The 15,273-nt window shown below is 35.2% G+C and overlaps 1 protein-coding gene across 4 annotated transcripts in view; it reads right to left on the bottom strand.

The window, feature by feature from the left end:
* Positions 1 to 3,216: 3,216 nt before the first annotated feature.
* The window catches only part of bcorl1 (BCL6 corepressor-like 1), a 30,372-nt gene continuing 18,315 nt past the window's right edge, over positions 3,217 to 15,273 (bottom strand). For 3 of the 4 annotated variants that reach the window (XM_059346643.1, XM_059346645.1, XM_059346644.1), the window contains exons 10-12: positions 13,897 to 13,974; positions 8,190 to 8,361; positions 3,218 to 5,150 (exon numbers count right to left, since the gene is read on the bottom strand). In XM_059346643.1, the coding sequence (XP_059202626.1) occupies positions 4,805 to 5,150; positions 8,190 to 8,361; positions 13,897 to 13,974 (596 nt within the window). In that variant the 3' untranslated portion in view covers positions 3,218 to 4,804. Of the gene's footprint in view, positions 5,151 to 8,189; positions 8,362 to 13,896; positions 13,975 to 15,273 lie in introns of all 4 variants that reach the window. The other variant, XM_059346646.1, reaches the window with a different exon arrangement.

The raw sequence follows: 15,273 nt of genomic DNA, 5'->3' as shown, positions 1-15,273 counted from the left end.
CAAACTGATCAAGTGTAATTAAATCAGCATTTAAAGCAGCATTAATGCTGCTTTTTTTGTGCCATTCTAGTTAATAGATTATGCTCTTTTATTCTAATGTTGAAGTCTGAGATTTCTTTTTGTCTAAAGTCACTGAGGGCAAATCTTACTCAACATGAACAGCTGCCCTTAGGGCTCAAAAGAAGTCATAACATGCCTCACATGATGCCACCTCCTGGTATTTGGCTCTATTACTTCACTGCATGAGGCTCCATCGTGTCTCCAACAGAAACACTTACAAGCTGCAGTTAAAATACTCTAGAAAATAAACTAAGCTGTCTTTGTGACAACAGCTTCTAACATATCCCTTGCCTTTTTTTGTGGCTCTAATGTATTATTAATGTATTATTTGAGATTTATCATCAAGGTGACGCTTAACAATAACCATCATTATACAAGTTAGTTCAGTGAAAGTAATTTGATTGGACAACAGGCATTTCACACAACATTAATATTCGCCTCAATCATTTTTTGTCAAAATTGTTGGGTTTTTTTGCCTAAATCATCTCCTCATAGCCACCTATGGTAAAATCACCTACATCCTCAGTTGATCAGATCATGTGATTTTACCCCTTTAAGATAATGGCCTATGTAAGTGTGTGACTTAAGTGGATTTATTATGCCTAAGTCAAAATAAAATGTGACTTAGGCAATTTTTTGAACATGCCTTTGTGTGTCATGAACATTAATGACACTTTGAAGTAACATTAAGGAGTTTCCTGGTGTACAGAAAGCTTACTTGTTGCTAAAGTAAAGCTAACTGCTGCTAACGGTAATGTTAGCGACCATTAGCTCTGCTGCCAGGACCGTTTATTATGTTTATTGAATGGATCCCCATTAGCTGACGCCTTGGCGTGAATATGCAACTGAATATGCTGTACAGCAGGGGTCTCAAACTCAAATTACCTGGGGGCCGCTGGAGGCAGTATCAAAATGACCAAAAAAAGACACAACATGACCAAAAAGACACAAAATGACAAAAAAAGACAAAAAATAACAAAAAATGACATAAAAAATGACCACAAAGACACAAAATGACAAAAAAAGAAAGAAAATGACCCAAAAAAGACACAGAATTACCAAAAAAAGACACAAAATTACTAAAACAAGACACAAAATGACCAAAAAAAAGGACACAGAATTACCCAAAAAGAAACAAAATTATCAAAAAAGGCACAAAACTACAAAAAAAGACACAAAATTATTGAAAAAAAGACACAAAATTACCACCAAAAAAAAGTGATTAAAGGGACCTTCCACACACACAACATGGTAAAGTGCCATTCATATAAAACTCACATTAAACTTTCATATCAAGGTGGGGGCCACAAAATATTGTCACGAGGGCCGCAATCGGCCCGCGGGCCGTGAGTTTGAGACCCATGCTGTACAGCAACTTAACCTACTCTGGTTTAATTTAAAGTGGGGAAAAATAGCGAAAAACAATCAACATCCCAGATAATCCCGAACATCTCTGAGTCTGGTTTGGTATTTAATAATTGGTAAATGGATAGTGAAGTAAACTTTAGTCAATAGCTATTTTACTGTTAACAAATAATGATAATGTTGACCAATTATATTATGTTATATTATGTTATAATGAACTTATGAAGTTAACAGTTGCACAGATTTATTGCAGCTTTTAAATAGCCGTCCAAATAATGTTTATAGGAGGTTTATAGAACATTTGTTAACTATTCACAAAGTGTTTCTATCATAGCTTAACTAATAATTATTAAAGGTTATTCATTATTTCATTTAACAGTAAAATAACTATTAACTAAAGTTAAGTGTCAATTTATCATTCATTAATGATGGTTTTTAAAAAGTACATTTTAGCAGCAGATTGCTCCTTTAAGTTTTAATATGAACTAAGTCTCTGTCATTGGTTTACTTTAGTGGATAATATAAAATCAGTTATCAGAGAGGAATTAACATTTCTAGTCCTGAGATAGTTTATTATTGACCTTGGACAAAACAATCTAAACTAAAATGCCCACAAACTGTTCTTGCTTGTACTGTAGATTTCCACTGAATCTCCTGAAGTTTATAATTCTACTTTTCAGTTATGAGAGGAAGATTGTGTTGTTTCTCATTTCAAATGTTACATATCCCAACTTTAGACTGTAGAACAATCTTAAAAAGGTAATTTGCTGATGAAAAAGACAGTGTGAGATGGTCAAGAACTCCAGAACAATCTTAAAATGAGATTTGTTGAGTCATGGTTCCTGTCCTGCTTTCTATCTGTGGGAACGCTGATTATTATAGGAGGAAAGTACGCACAAGCAGCAAACAAATGAAAAACACTGGTGGACAAAACACAAGATATCATGATAAGAAGTAGAATCTGCACCTCAGTGTCAGTGGATGTTTCAAACAATCAGATCTTTTTCAGACGCAAACAGAACTAACTAATTATCACTTTTTTAATATAAATAAAGCATGTCAATCTACAACAGGGGACATAACTGAAGAATCATTCTCTGTTTCACATGTTTAGAAAACACTGAAGGCCTCAATATGATTGGAACGTAAATGTTTGTTCTTGTTGTGCTCGGAGAAGATCTGACTGATCAAAAGCTGACAGCAAAAAAGAAAAAGTATTGTGGGAGCAGATACGTTTGCTTGTTTTTCTTTTTGCCCCAAGGCTATTATATATATATATATATATATATACATATGTATATATATACACACACATATATACACACACACATATATATACATGTCTATATGTATACACACATATATACATATGTATATATATATATATATACACATATATACATATATATATACACACACACACACATATATATACACATACATATATATATACATACTTATACATATATATACATACATACATATATATATACATACATACATATATACATACATATATACATACATACATACATATATATATACATATATATACATACATATATATATATACATACATACATATACATATATATATACATACATACATATATATATACATATATATATATATATATATAATATATACAATATTTGTATTGTATTATATATTTTGTATTGTATTTATTTATTCTTGTTCCCCACAACATATTATTTTATTGTATTACTTTCTTTATATATTTCTTCTCCGATGCGCAAATGTGGGGTCACTGTCATTCAGATTTAGTCATGTGGTACCCAGCAAGAACAAAGCTGCTTTGTTTTTGAATATTAAAACTTTTTTTCCCCCAGCTACAGGGACATTTTCTGTGATTTAAGAAGAAAAACATTTATTAAGTAAAATATCTGAGGCAGAATGGATAATTTGAAATACCCCTGAGGGACAGCTCTGCCCTGTATATTCAATTCTGCTCTCATTATAATAATCCAATTGACAAAACAAAGAGATAATAACTATGATTCACAATCATGCTTTATTCTTGTTGATTTCTTATAAAAGAATCAAATAAAAGGCTCTTCACACACTGCTCAGTCTTTCAGCCCTGCCGTTTCCCGTTTTCTTTAACCAAACTATACTTTTCTTTACACCTTTAGTCTCTTCATCTTAAATATCTTTTATTAGTTTGTGACTTCAAACCAAAACATCATTGATTGTCAACACAAAATCTGTCTTAGCACCAGTACAATAAAACTGTACTTTAGCTTTTTTTTTTTTTTTTTTTTTTGAAATACTGTTCTTGAATGAGGGAGGAAATCTCGGAATAAAGGGTTCCTAATAAGTACATTTCAAAATGAAGCACCAACCATACAAAGCAATTTTTTCTCATAGATAGGCTTGTCAGATACACAAGAGGTCAAATATATTAATGACTATTAAATTAAGCACAACAAACAGTGTAAAGAAAACACTGCAACACAAAGCACTCTGGGATCTGGGAACACCTTATGGGGACGTGGCTGCAGTTAAGAGGGCGACCCAGGAGCCGCCCCGGGACTCCACAGATGGTTCGACCTTTCCTCTGAGAGAGATCCACAGGATTCTGTATCAGTTCAGGAGGAGGAGTGCAACCCAGGGAGCGGAGAACTCTACTATCTGTCCACTTCTGTAAACAAACTCTCAATCTCAAGGTCCAAAAAGACATTATTTCATACTGCAAGCAGGGACGCCACCTCTGCGCTGTGAGGACAAATAAACATGGTAGGCTACTAGGTCCGTCCAGTAATGATCTATCGAGGATGATGAAGTGAAAAATGAAACAGAGGAGAGACGAGGAAGTGATTATGTGTGAAAATTATGTGCCGCTGCTCTTTTTCTCTGCAGGTCTCCGGGTCTCCAAGGTTGACAGAGGAACCGTCTGGGCCACTGGCCTCCCTGACTTAAGAGTTCACCAAGATAAAAGTCTTGGATTATCTCCTGTCGAAAAAAAAAATATCACTTTCCCTCCAGAATAAAACAAAAAGTCCTAAACAGTATCATCCTTTGCCACAAGAATACATTTATATAACCAAATGTTTAAACCCTGATGGCAAGATATACATATACACTACCATGTACATACATAATCAATACAAAAGGTTTGCTCAATAGTTCTCATGTATTCAAATATACCTATAGAGAGGAACCTGAAAGCTGCTTTCCAGCACCGACCACTCCCGCGTGCAGGTCCTTGTGATCACTTAATCACCTTCTGTGTGAGGTCAAAGGTTATCGGTGGAGTGTCATTACTGTCGCTAAGACCCTCGTTACGTCGGACGGAGAGGTTTCCTTTCAGCTGCTGCTTGCAGGGAAGGACTCAGGTTTTGCACGGTGAAAGAGAGGCTATCGGCTGCGAGGCTTCCCTGTGTTTGTCAGTGTGTCTTCCTCCTCCTCGTCCTCCTCGTCCTCCTGCAGGATGTGAATGGAGGAGCCCAGTAGTCTCTGGAGCTCTGGTACACATCGCACCAGATCCACAAGTCCCTCTTCTTCCTCCTCCTTCTCCTCCTCCTTGTTTTTGCCTTTGTAAGGTGAAACCAGAGCGGAGCTCACCTGGCTGATCGATACCTGCTTGCAGAGCTCCGAGCGGGACAGACTCACCACCTCCAGGTGAGGGTAACGCGCCCGGAAGATCCGCGCAGACATCTTCAGGCGCTTCAGGACGTCCGTCAGGAGGAACCAGTTGCAAAAGCTACAAGACCGAAATATATCTGATATTAGCCAACAGTTAGAGTTAAGTAAAGGAATAAACATAAAACTGAAGATTTGACTTCAGGACAAGGTTGCACATTATCTTCCACCACCTCTTTTCTCTTAACTTGTTAAAAGCGTTGTGTTGATGACATAAAACAAAAAAGTGATCGGTCAGTCAGTGCCTCTACACTGCAAAAAGAGAAAAGTTGGGTGAACTCAAAATTTCAAGGCAACAAACTTCGATAAAATTTTAAGTTGGACAATTAAACTAAATATTTTAAGTTTAGTTTTTGAGTTTGCTCAACTCTGAATTCAGTTTTTTGTCAACTCAACTGTAAATTGTACTAACTAATAATTTTACATTGTAATAACTTTTAATCCTTACTTCTGCTAACTTCTGCAATGTGCTGAATTGTAACGATTGTAAAGCCGCTATGAAATGTCAGCTAATGTTGCGACCACAATTTTGAGTTAGCATTGATACGCTAATGGCTACTCTTGTAGCTGTAACAAGCAGCGCCGCTAGCATCAGTTAGCCGCTAGCATCAGTTAGCCGCTAGCTTTCACTAATGACCGAATTTCACAACAAAGAAATAAGAGTTAGCAGAACTATTGTCCCTTGTTGTGAACCCCAACTTAAAGATATAAGTAACAACTCACCAACTTGTTTTTTTTACATTATTGCCCTAAATGTCAATCATTTATATTTCCAAGTTTTACCAACTTAAATCACTGTTTTAGGCCAAAAAAATACAAGTTGGCTTTTTTGCAGTGTATTCGTCATTTGCCTCCATGACCTCAAACCGCATCATCTGGGCCTATAAGATTGATTTTTGTATTAATTATTTAAATAATGAAAATGCAATTAAATATCTCTCTCTTAGTTATATCTTGGAATTCTCTGTCACGATAACGGACAACAGTATGACGCACAAGTCTAATACGACCTCTGAATGAATGATTTACAAGTACTCTATGATGTATCATCTGGTGTTTCCTGTGTGTTCAGGATCGTTAGAGAAAACAGAGGAGGTAAAAGGGATACGATGCCATTAAGAGGCGACCAAATGAAACACTTCATTATCTTGAATAAAATTACTGATTTTTCTGTGTTTGGACATTGTTGGCTATATTTAGTTAATCCAAACTGATCCTTTAAAGTCACACACTAACAGAACTGAACAAACTGCTTGAAGCAGCAGTAAATCAGCAACTTCAGTGGTCTGCCAGGTAAAATTACTGTTTTTGTCAAAGGAGTCTGGGGATTTAACCCTTTATCAGGCAAAGAACTATATTTGGTAACTTCAGGTAATATTTAGAGAAAAAAGTTGCAAATTTACTAGATTAAAGTGGCAAATCTACAAGAAAAAAAAGTCGCAGATTTAAGAGATTTAAAGTGGCAAATCTGCGTGAAAAAAGTTTTACGAGAAAAAAGCAAATTTTTTTTCTCCCAGATTCACCACTTTAACCCTTAATAGAACACTCATTGAAATACTTGCAAATTCCAAATTTCAACCCTAGAGAATATTGGAGGATACTACATACTGCCAGAATGTGTAAAAAAACATACAAAAATAATATTTTGAGAAAAAAGTTTACCAGGTTAAAGTGGCAAATCTACGAGAAAAAAAATGTGCAGATTTATGAGATTTAAAGTGGTGAATCTGGGAGAAAAAAAGTTGCTTTTTCCCACAATTTTTTTCTCTTAAATCTGCGACTTTTTTCGCACAGATTTGCCACTTTAAATCTCTTAAATCCGCAACATTTTTCTTGTAGATTTGCCAGTTTAATCTAGTAAATTTGCAACTTTTTTCTCGAAATATTACCTAAAGTTACCAAATATAGTTCTTTGCCTGATAAAGGGTTAAAGTCACACACTAACAGAACTGAACAAACTGCTACAAGCAGCAGTAAATCAGCAACTTCAGTGTTCTGCCAGGTAAAATTACTGTTTTTGTCAAAAGAGTCTTTTGGGATTTACGGAGAGCACAGGTGACAGGTTTAGCTGCTCGTAAAAAAAGGGCTGTCTGACAGCAAGGTGAAGTGGTGAAAATATTCAAAATATTTGGAAAGGTACCTCATACAACCCCACTTAAAAAAGCAGCACTATTCCTTGAATTACTTTTGTGTTTGTAACAGAGCTTAACAGACTATAATCAATATTTACCTAATGTTCATTGACTTAAATGTGTCACAATCTACACAACTGCATGTGTGCTAAAAAAAACTGTGATAGTGAAGTGGACAATATAATTCCAATGCGTGTATTTCTGTGAAATACTGGGGGCAGAAAAAACACGCTATAAAGCTGAAACTATTGCATCACTATCACTACCCACTATCATCATAACATTAACCCATAAGAACCCAGACCCAGTTATCCTTAAAGGAAAATTATGGGGGATATATCACAGACAAGTGGACACATAGAACACATAATGATGTTTAAAAAAAAATAAAAAATACTACCCCTAAATGTCAAAGATCTGTGATGTGATACATTGGGTGTTTATGGTATTTATGTTTATGATATTTCTTATTTTCAAATACAAAAACTAGACACATTTTCTGCTTACAGAAACACAAATTTGCCTTTATCAAAATTGTGACATTAATAGTGCTGTTTAACAATAAATAAGTGTTGTCAGATTTGTTTTTAAGTCATAAAATAAGAACAAATCAATAATAAATAAAAACAAACAACTATTTCCTTTTTGTTTGCACCTCCATAACATATATATATATAAATTGTGACTTTAATTTGTTCAGGAAATATGGTTAAGTCACAAAAATAAGCTTTTTGAAATTAGCTACTTTTTCACATTTCTGTTCTGAATATGGGAGATTCTGAAATATTCAAAGTGTTTGTTACACGGGTGTCACCATTGGTTCTTATGGGTTAACTCCCATCATAATTGGGAGCAGAGTGAAACTGCATTCAAACTGAGATGACACATGTTAAACTCAGCAGAGTTTTGTTGATGGATGGCTGTGCAAAATCAATGAACGAACTAAAAATAACTTATCAGTAACTCACCCCTGGGTTAATGACACCTGAACATGATAGCAGGGTAAGAGCGGCTCAGAGGAGAACTCAAACAGAAGGCAGTCTTTGTCTGAGTCTGGCTCAGTTTTCCCTGTTGTGTCGTCCTCCAGCTCCTGATTTTGCTCAGACAGCAGGAAGTCCCAGCACGGCTCCTGGTCGGTCTCTGTGAAGACAAAGTTCACTCAGGTTAGAAGAAAAAGAGCAGACGCTGAATGTTTCTGCGCTGAAGCTGAGCTGCTTCGAAATAAACGAGGTTTGGACGCCCTCTAGTGGACAATCTGTTCACAACAACCAGAATACTCAATTTTCAATTCAATTGAAGATTACTTTATTACTTTATTAATCCCACAATGGGGAAATTCAACCTCTGCATTTAACCCTTTATCCTTTTTTACACACACAAGTGAACACACCATGCAAGGAGCAGTGGGCAGCACATTACTGCGCCCGGGGAGCTGTGCAGGGGGGTTAGGTGCCTTGCTCAAGGGCACTTCAGTCCTTCAGTCCCAGTCCTGTCAGTACCGGGATTCGAACCGGCGACTCTCCAGTTACAAGCCCGATTCCTAACCTCTAGGACTGCCCAATTCAATTGGCTTTCTTGGCATGACGTAACACTGTACATATTACCAAAGCAAGCGTCAGAAAAAGAAAATAAAGATAACAGTAAGGAAAGCAATATTTACAATAAATTATTATAATTCTATCATTCATTTTAAAAGAGAAGAAAAGCTAATAACAATAAAAGAAAGCAATATTTACAATCATTGAATTACAATCAATCTATCATTCATTCAATCTAACCGTCCCAGCAAAGAAGAAGAAAAATTGAAAATAAAAAATAAAAACAAAACAAACAACAGCTGTGTGTCACTCTCTGTCTCTCAGTGTGTTTCAGGCAGAAACATAGACTGCTGCTAATCTACAGCTCTGACTGACTGTCAATGACGCTGTGGTCAGTTAAAAGAACACAAACTTTATGAAGCCTACAAAGAGACATTAGGAATATTCACTGGTGGACTGTTAGCGTAGTTTATGTAAATGAAACCAGCTTAATTATGGCAAAAAACATAATCTTACATCTTCCGCCGCAGGCTGAAGACCTTCCAACAATACCTCGGTTAAGTCATGGTCACCTAACATATATATATATATATATTATTTTTTTTTTAATTAAAAAAATGCTCTTCTTCTTTCCTCTTCTTCTCTTCTTTTCTTTTTTAACATATAACACTCCTGTAGTGATTACGGTTGGCTCTTAACCCTTTATCAGGTAAAGAACTATATTTGGTAACTTCAGGTAATATTTCGAGAAAAACGTTGCAAATTTACTAGATTAAAGTGGCAAATCTACAAGAAAAAAAGTTGCAGATTTAAGAGATTTAAAGTGGCAAATCTAGAAGAAAAAAAGTTGCAGATTTAAGAGATTTAAAGTGGCAAATCTGCTCGAAAAAAGACGTGGATTTACAAGAAAAAAGTGGGAAAAAAGTTGCCTTTTCCCCCAATTTTTTCTCGTAAATCTGCGACTTTTTTCTCGAAATATTACCTGAAGTTACCAAATATAGTTCTTTGCCTGATAAAGGGTTAAAGTTCTGTACTTACTTGATTCCTGTGGTCTAAGTCTAGTACCATCAGGTTGAATGCACTTATTGTAAGTCGCTTTGGACAAAAGCGTCTGCTAAATGCCATGTAATGTAATGTAATGTAATGTAATCATGATTATTTTGGTAAATACTGTAACAACTATTATTTAACAGAATTACTCACTGACTTTGGAAACATTGTGCATTTAAAGAGCTTTAAGAAATGTGTCCTATTAACATTGGAACTCTATTATTTTGTTTTTATCAGTTGAATCATTTGTAAAGTACATGTAAAAATTTGATAAGTTAAATAGATAATATATAATATATCAACAAATACAAATATGTGAAAATTAAATAAATTTCAAAAATAACTTAGATCAAAATAAATAAGATTGACTATGTTTAACATTACTGGACTTCCACAACCTGAAAATCTCTTAACATATAATTATAATAATAAATAAATTAAATCAAATGCCTCCTGAAAACATATATGCATCATTTTTGTGAACTGTACTCAACATATTCCAGTCAGTAACTCTACTTTAAAACAAGACAAAATAAGAGCATTATTGTGAAACAGAGTGTGGCACAATAATCATTTTATCTTGATTAACTTGTTTTTCATTATCATTGGAAGTTAAAATCATAATTGAAAATAAAAATCCATTCATCGCCCAGCCCAAAGAGATAGTTTGACAATTAAAGCTTGATGTTTTCTGCGATGGGATTATCTTTCTACAAGTCTGCAAGGCTTTTACTCAAAATAATGGCAGTTAAAGCCTGAAACATTATCCTCCATATCTCCCATCACTGAGTTGTTTTCTGGTGATGCATTATCACGAAGGGGAGAGGTTAAATTATTATTAAATTACACATACTTTACAGAAATGTATGCAACATTACCACACAAAATACAGAGTGGCAACAGGGAGGAGAATTAGGCATGCAGGAGATGAAATGGGTGTTTCAAAATGTGAAAATGTGGTTGTGGTAAGCACGATCATTATCCAGGTAAAAATGGAAAGTTTCAACACAAAAATTACAATAATTTACAAGTAAAATGATCTGAACCTGCCGAACATCATTATACAGTGAAAACATAAATGCCCAGACCAGTGAGCTCCTTTTTAACCCTTTATCAGGCAAAGAACTATATTTGGTAACTTCAGGTAATATTTTGAGAAAAAAGTTGCAAATTTACTAGATTAAAGTGGCAAATCTACAAGAAAAAAAGTTGCAGATTTAAGAGATTTAAAGTGGCAAATCTGCGCGAAAAAAGAAAATGGGGAAAAAAAGCAGCGTTTTTCCCCCCAGATTCACCACTTTAAATCTCATAAATCTGCGAATTTTTTTCTCGTAGATTTGCCACTTTAATCTCGTAAACTTTTTTCTCAAAATATTATTTTCTGATGTTTTTTTTTACACATTTTGGCTGTATGTAATATCCTCCAATATTCTCTAGGGTTGAAATTTGGAATTTGCAAGTATTTCAATGAGTGCCCTATTAAATGGTGAATCTGGGAGACAAAAGTTGCTTTTTTCCCCACTTTTTTCTCGTAAATCTGCGACTTTTTTCGAGCAGATTTGCTGCTTTAAATCTCTTAGATCTGCGACTTTTTTTCTTGTAGATTTGCCACTTTAATCTAGTAAATTTGCAACTTTTTTTCTCGAAATATTACCTCCAGAAACAATAGACTTACGCCAAAAATATCACTGCAAGTCCTATCCGCCTTTCCATAGATTATTATGAGGATATCTGGATATTTTAATTCATTTCCAGGTGTTTCCATGACTGGAAAACTAGTCTTTAAATTATCAGGTTTTCCAGAACACACGTGAACTCTGGCAGCATCGCAATTTACTTTCTTCATAGACTTAGATCTTTTATTTTTTTTTTTACATATATATATATATATATTTAAATCAGTGATTCAGTGTGTCATGCTGTACTGCAGAACGGCTCAGCAGCCTATGTGTGAAACTTAATTAAATCCAACTTTGTACAAAGATTATTAGCCAATCTGTGGCACACTCCTTTCATGCAACTCACAACATGAGCCTGCTCAGACTTGCTAACCATATCTCTTCTAATTCTCTGCAGGTTTTAAACAGAAAAAACAACTTCTGCCTGCCAACAAGTGATTTACAGTCCCGCTATTTAAATGCAACAGGCTGAAGAAATTTTATATACGAGTCCATCCTGTTCAACCAACACCAGCGTGCTGCTGAGATCTGAATCCAGAGATTTTAATGTGACGTGTGTATTTGCTTAGACTGTTTATATTGTGCATCTCTAAATAGTGTCATATTTGTAACTGTATGTTCCACATGGGTAAATTAACTGTTAACAGGAGGGAAATTAAACATTAGACACAATTAACTTTGGTGTAAACTTGGGTCTTCATTAATTAGTATTATTAAAGCATTGCCTTTTGATCATTTTAATTATTTAGGTTTAGCTTTATAGTTGTTAACCCTTTATCGGGTGAAGAACTATATTTGGTTACTTCAGTGGATATCTAAATGGTCCCCGTGTCTCTCTGTTTGGTCGTAGAACCACATGGATTTCTTCCAGATAATCAGCAAAGATCAGGCACCATGACATCTGACCAATCAGTATGATAATAATATAATATTAACTTATTGAAATCTGCAAGAAACAGTCGTACAAACAGAGTTATTCTTCAATGACTTGTGGGGTTAATATTTTGAGAAAAACGTTGCAAATTTACTAGATTAAAGTGGCAAATCTACGCAGATTTAAGAGATTTAAAGAGGCAAATCTGCGCGAAAAAGTAGCAGATTTACGAGAAAAAAGTGGGGAAAAAAGCAATGTTTTTTCTTGCAGTTTCACCACTTTAAATTTCATAAATCTGCACATTTTTTTCTCGTAGATTTGCCACTTTAATCTTATAAACTTTGTTCTCAAAATATTACCCCCCTCCCCCGGGTCTGTATGTTTTGTTTTTTTTACACATTCTGGCAGTATGTAATATCCTCCAATATTCTCTAGGGTTGAAATTTGGAATTTGCAAGTATTTCAATGAGTGTTCTATTAAGGGTTAAAGGAGGAGCAGAACATTTTTAAAACAGTAATAATACGAAACAATAAAAGATATTAAAAGTTTTTATAGTTACACTTTACCAACATTTCAACATTTGTCTCTACAGTTTATCCAGAAAGTTGCAGTCCACTTTCTCTTCAGTCCCTCTGTTCTTCCTCAGTTCTTCCATGCAACTCTAATCCTGTTCATCCTCCACTGGGTAACTGGCTCCCTGTGGCTGTTTACAGCACAACTCTGATGCTGGTACACAAGACTAACACCCTCCATGCCACAGTGGCCAAGCCTGAGCTCTGCCTACAAACTACAATCATTTCCCTGCAGCAAGCTGGTCATCGCTGCTACAAGACTTAACCCTTTATCAGGCAAAGAACTATGTTTGGTAACTTCAGGTAATATTTTGAGAAAAAAGTTGCAAATTTACTAGATTAAAGTGGCAAATCTACGAGAAAAAAAATCGCAGATTTAAGAGATTTAAAGTGGCAAATCTGTGCGAAAAAAGTTGCAGATTTACGAGAAAAAAGTGGGAAAAAAGCAACTTTTTTCTCCCAGATTCACCACCTTAACCCTTAATAGGACACTCATTGAAATACTTGCAAATTCCGAATTTCAACCCTAGGGAATATTGGAGGATATTACATACAGCCAGAATGTGTAAAAAAAAACATACGAAAATAATATTTTGAGAAAAAAGTTTACGAGATTAAAGTGGCTACGAGAAAAAAATGCGCAGATTTATGAGATTTAAAGTGGTGAATCTGGTGAATCAAAAAAGTTGCTTTTCCCACTTTTTTATTGTTAATCTGCGACTTTTTTCGCATAGATTTGTCATTTTAAATCTCTTAAATCTGCAACTTTTTTCTTGTAGATTTGCCACTTTAATCTAGTAAATTTGCAACTTTTTTCTCGAAATATTACCTGAAGTTACCAAATATAGTTCTTTGCCTGATAAAGGTTTAACCTTCCTCACAGCCAGCGGAGGATTAAGGATATTTGATTGATCAGTGTGATGTGTTGCTGATCAAATGGCAGACAGAACGACAGACTTACCGAACAGGGAGCTGCTGTAGAAGTCCCAGGGTAAACTGGAATCTACTTCTTTGCGGCCTTCCAGGTCTGTGAAATATTCTGGGGAATAAAACAAAAACAGTGCAATGTTTTATATTTTTGATAAGTTAAAGTTTTGTCATCTTAAATGTGATTTGACAATTTAATCACTGAGCTCTTTCAGACATTTAAATGTAAAACAAAATTATTTTGGGAAAAAAAAGAATGATGATGATGATGAAGATGTGTATTGATATTTTCACTTTGAATCAACGATATTGAATATTTGAATCAATATATCCATACACAGCAACTCAGTAAGGTAGTCAGCACTCACAGGTAGAAGTTGGCAGTGTGGCCCAGAACTTTAAATCCCAGGAAATACTTTTTAAGGAACCAAAACGTTTCCTTCAGTCTATTAATGTCTGCATTTCAACTGGGTCTAAAGACTTGTGTAGATCAGCTAAATAAGTCAGCTGATGTATGAAACAGCAACGGGTATTTCACACATCATTTTTGCAGACAACTATACAGCTGACTATACAACACTGCAACAGTTCTGGCTGGTGTTGGTCCTCAGTTTAAATGCTTCGTCAAGTTTAAACCTTATCAAGAACCCCTCTGTAGGCTGATCCATTGAGACTCAATGACTAGTGATGTGCAGATCGATACTGAAATATATAGATAGATACTTCCGATACCAGACCTGTATGCTCTAAAATCGATTCTCTAACAAAAATATCGATACTGTTGATACTTCAGTCATTTGTGGTAATGTATATCATTAACAGGAAAACGGTGGAAAGTAACTAAACTATTCAGATCTTGTCTAAATGACACGCTGCTGGTAGGAACTACTTTTTCTTCCGCCTGGGTAAGAGCCTAATACGGAAGCGCAGTGGCACGCTGCTGCTCACTCGTCTCTCTATCAGTGTGTGTGTAACTCAGTGGCGGAGCGGAAAAGAAGCTGTATTGTGAGTGAGGCCACTACCTCAGTATACTTCTGAGTTTAAAATAAATAGCTAAAGTGACTCTGATATCTTGTATTCTTAACCCATTTGAAATACACTCCTTTTTTAGATTTACCAGGCACATTAGGTGTATTTGCACAAAGTATCGGTATCGGATCAATATCGCCGATACCAGCCTGAATTTTACTCAGTATTGAATCAGAAAGGAAATTGGTGGTATCGAACATCACTATCAATGATACAAACAAATCCTACTTTGCATCTGCTGATTTTAAAAAAATGGGAATCAGGGCTGTCCTTTGTTTCAAGTACTCAACCAATCCTAAATGTTTAGAGCTGCAAGCCCCACCCCCAAAGTTCCTATACTCAGAAACTAAGTCCTCCCAATCAGGGACCCTTTGGAGTGTAA

Source organism: Centropristis striata, chromosome 12, assembly GCF_030273125.1.
Source record: "Centropristis striata isolate RG_2023a ecotype Rhode Island chromosome 12, C.striata_1.0, whole genome shotgun sequence".
Taxonomy (NCBI): domain Eukaryota; kingdom Metazoa; phylum Chordata; class Actinopteri; order Perciformes; family Serranidae; genus Centropristis; species Centropristis striata.
The sequence above is the reverse complement of the archived record's forward strand: the minus strand, read 5'-3'. Positions and strand labels throughout refer to the sequence as shown.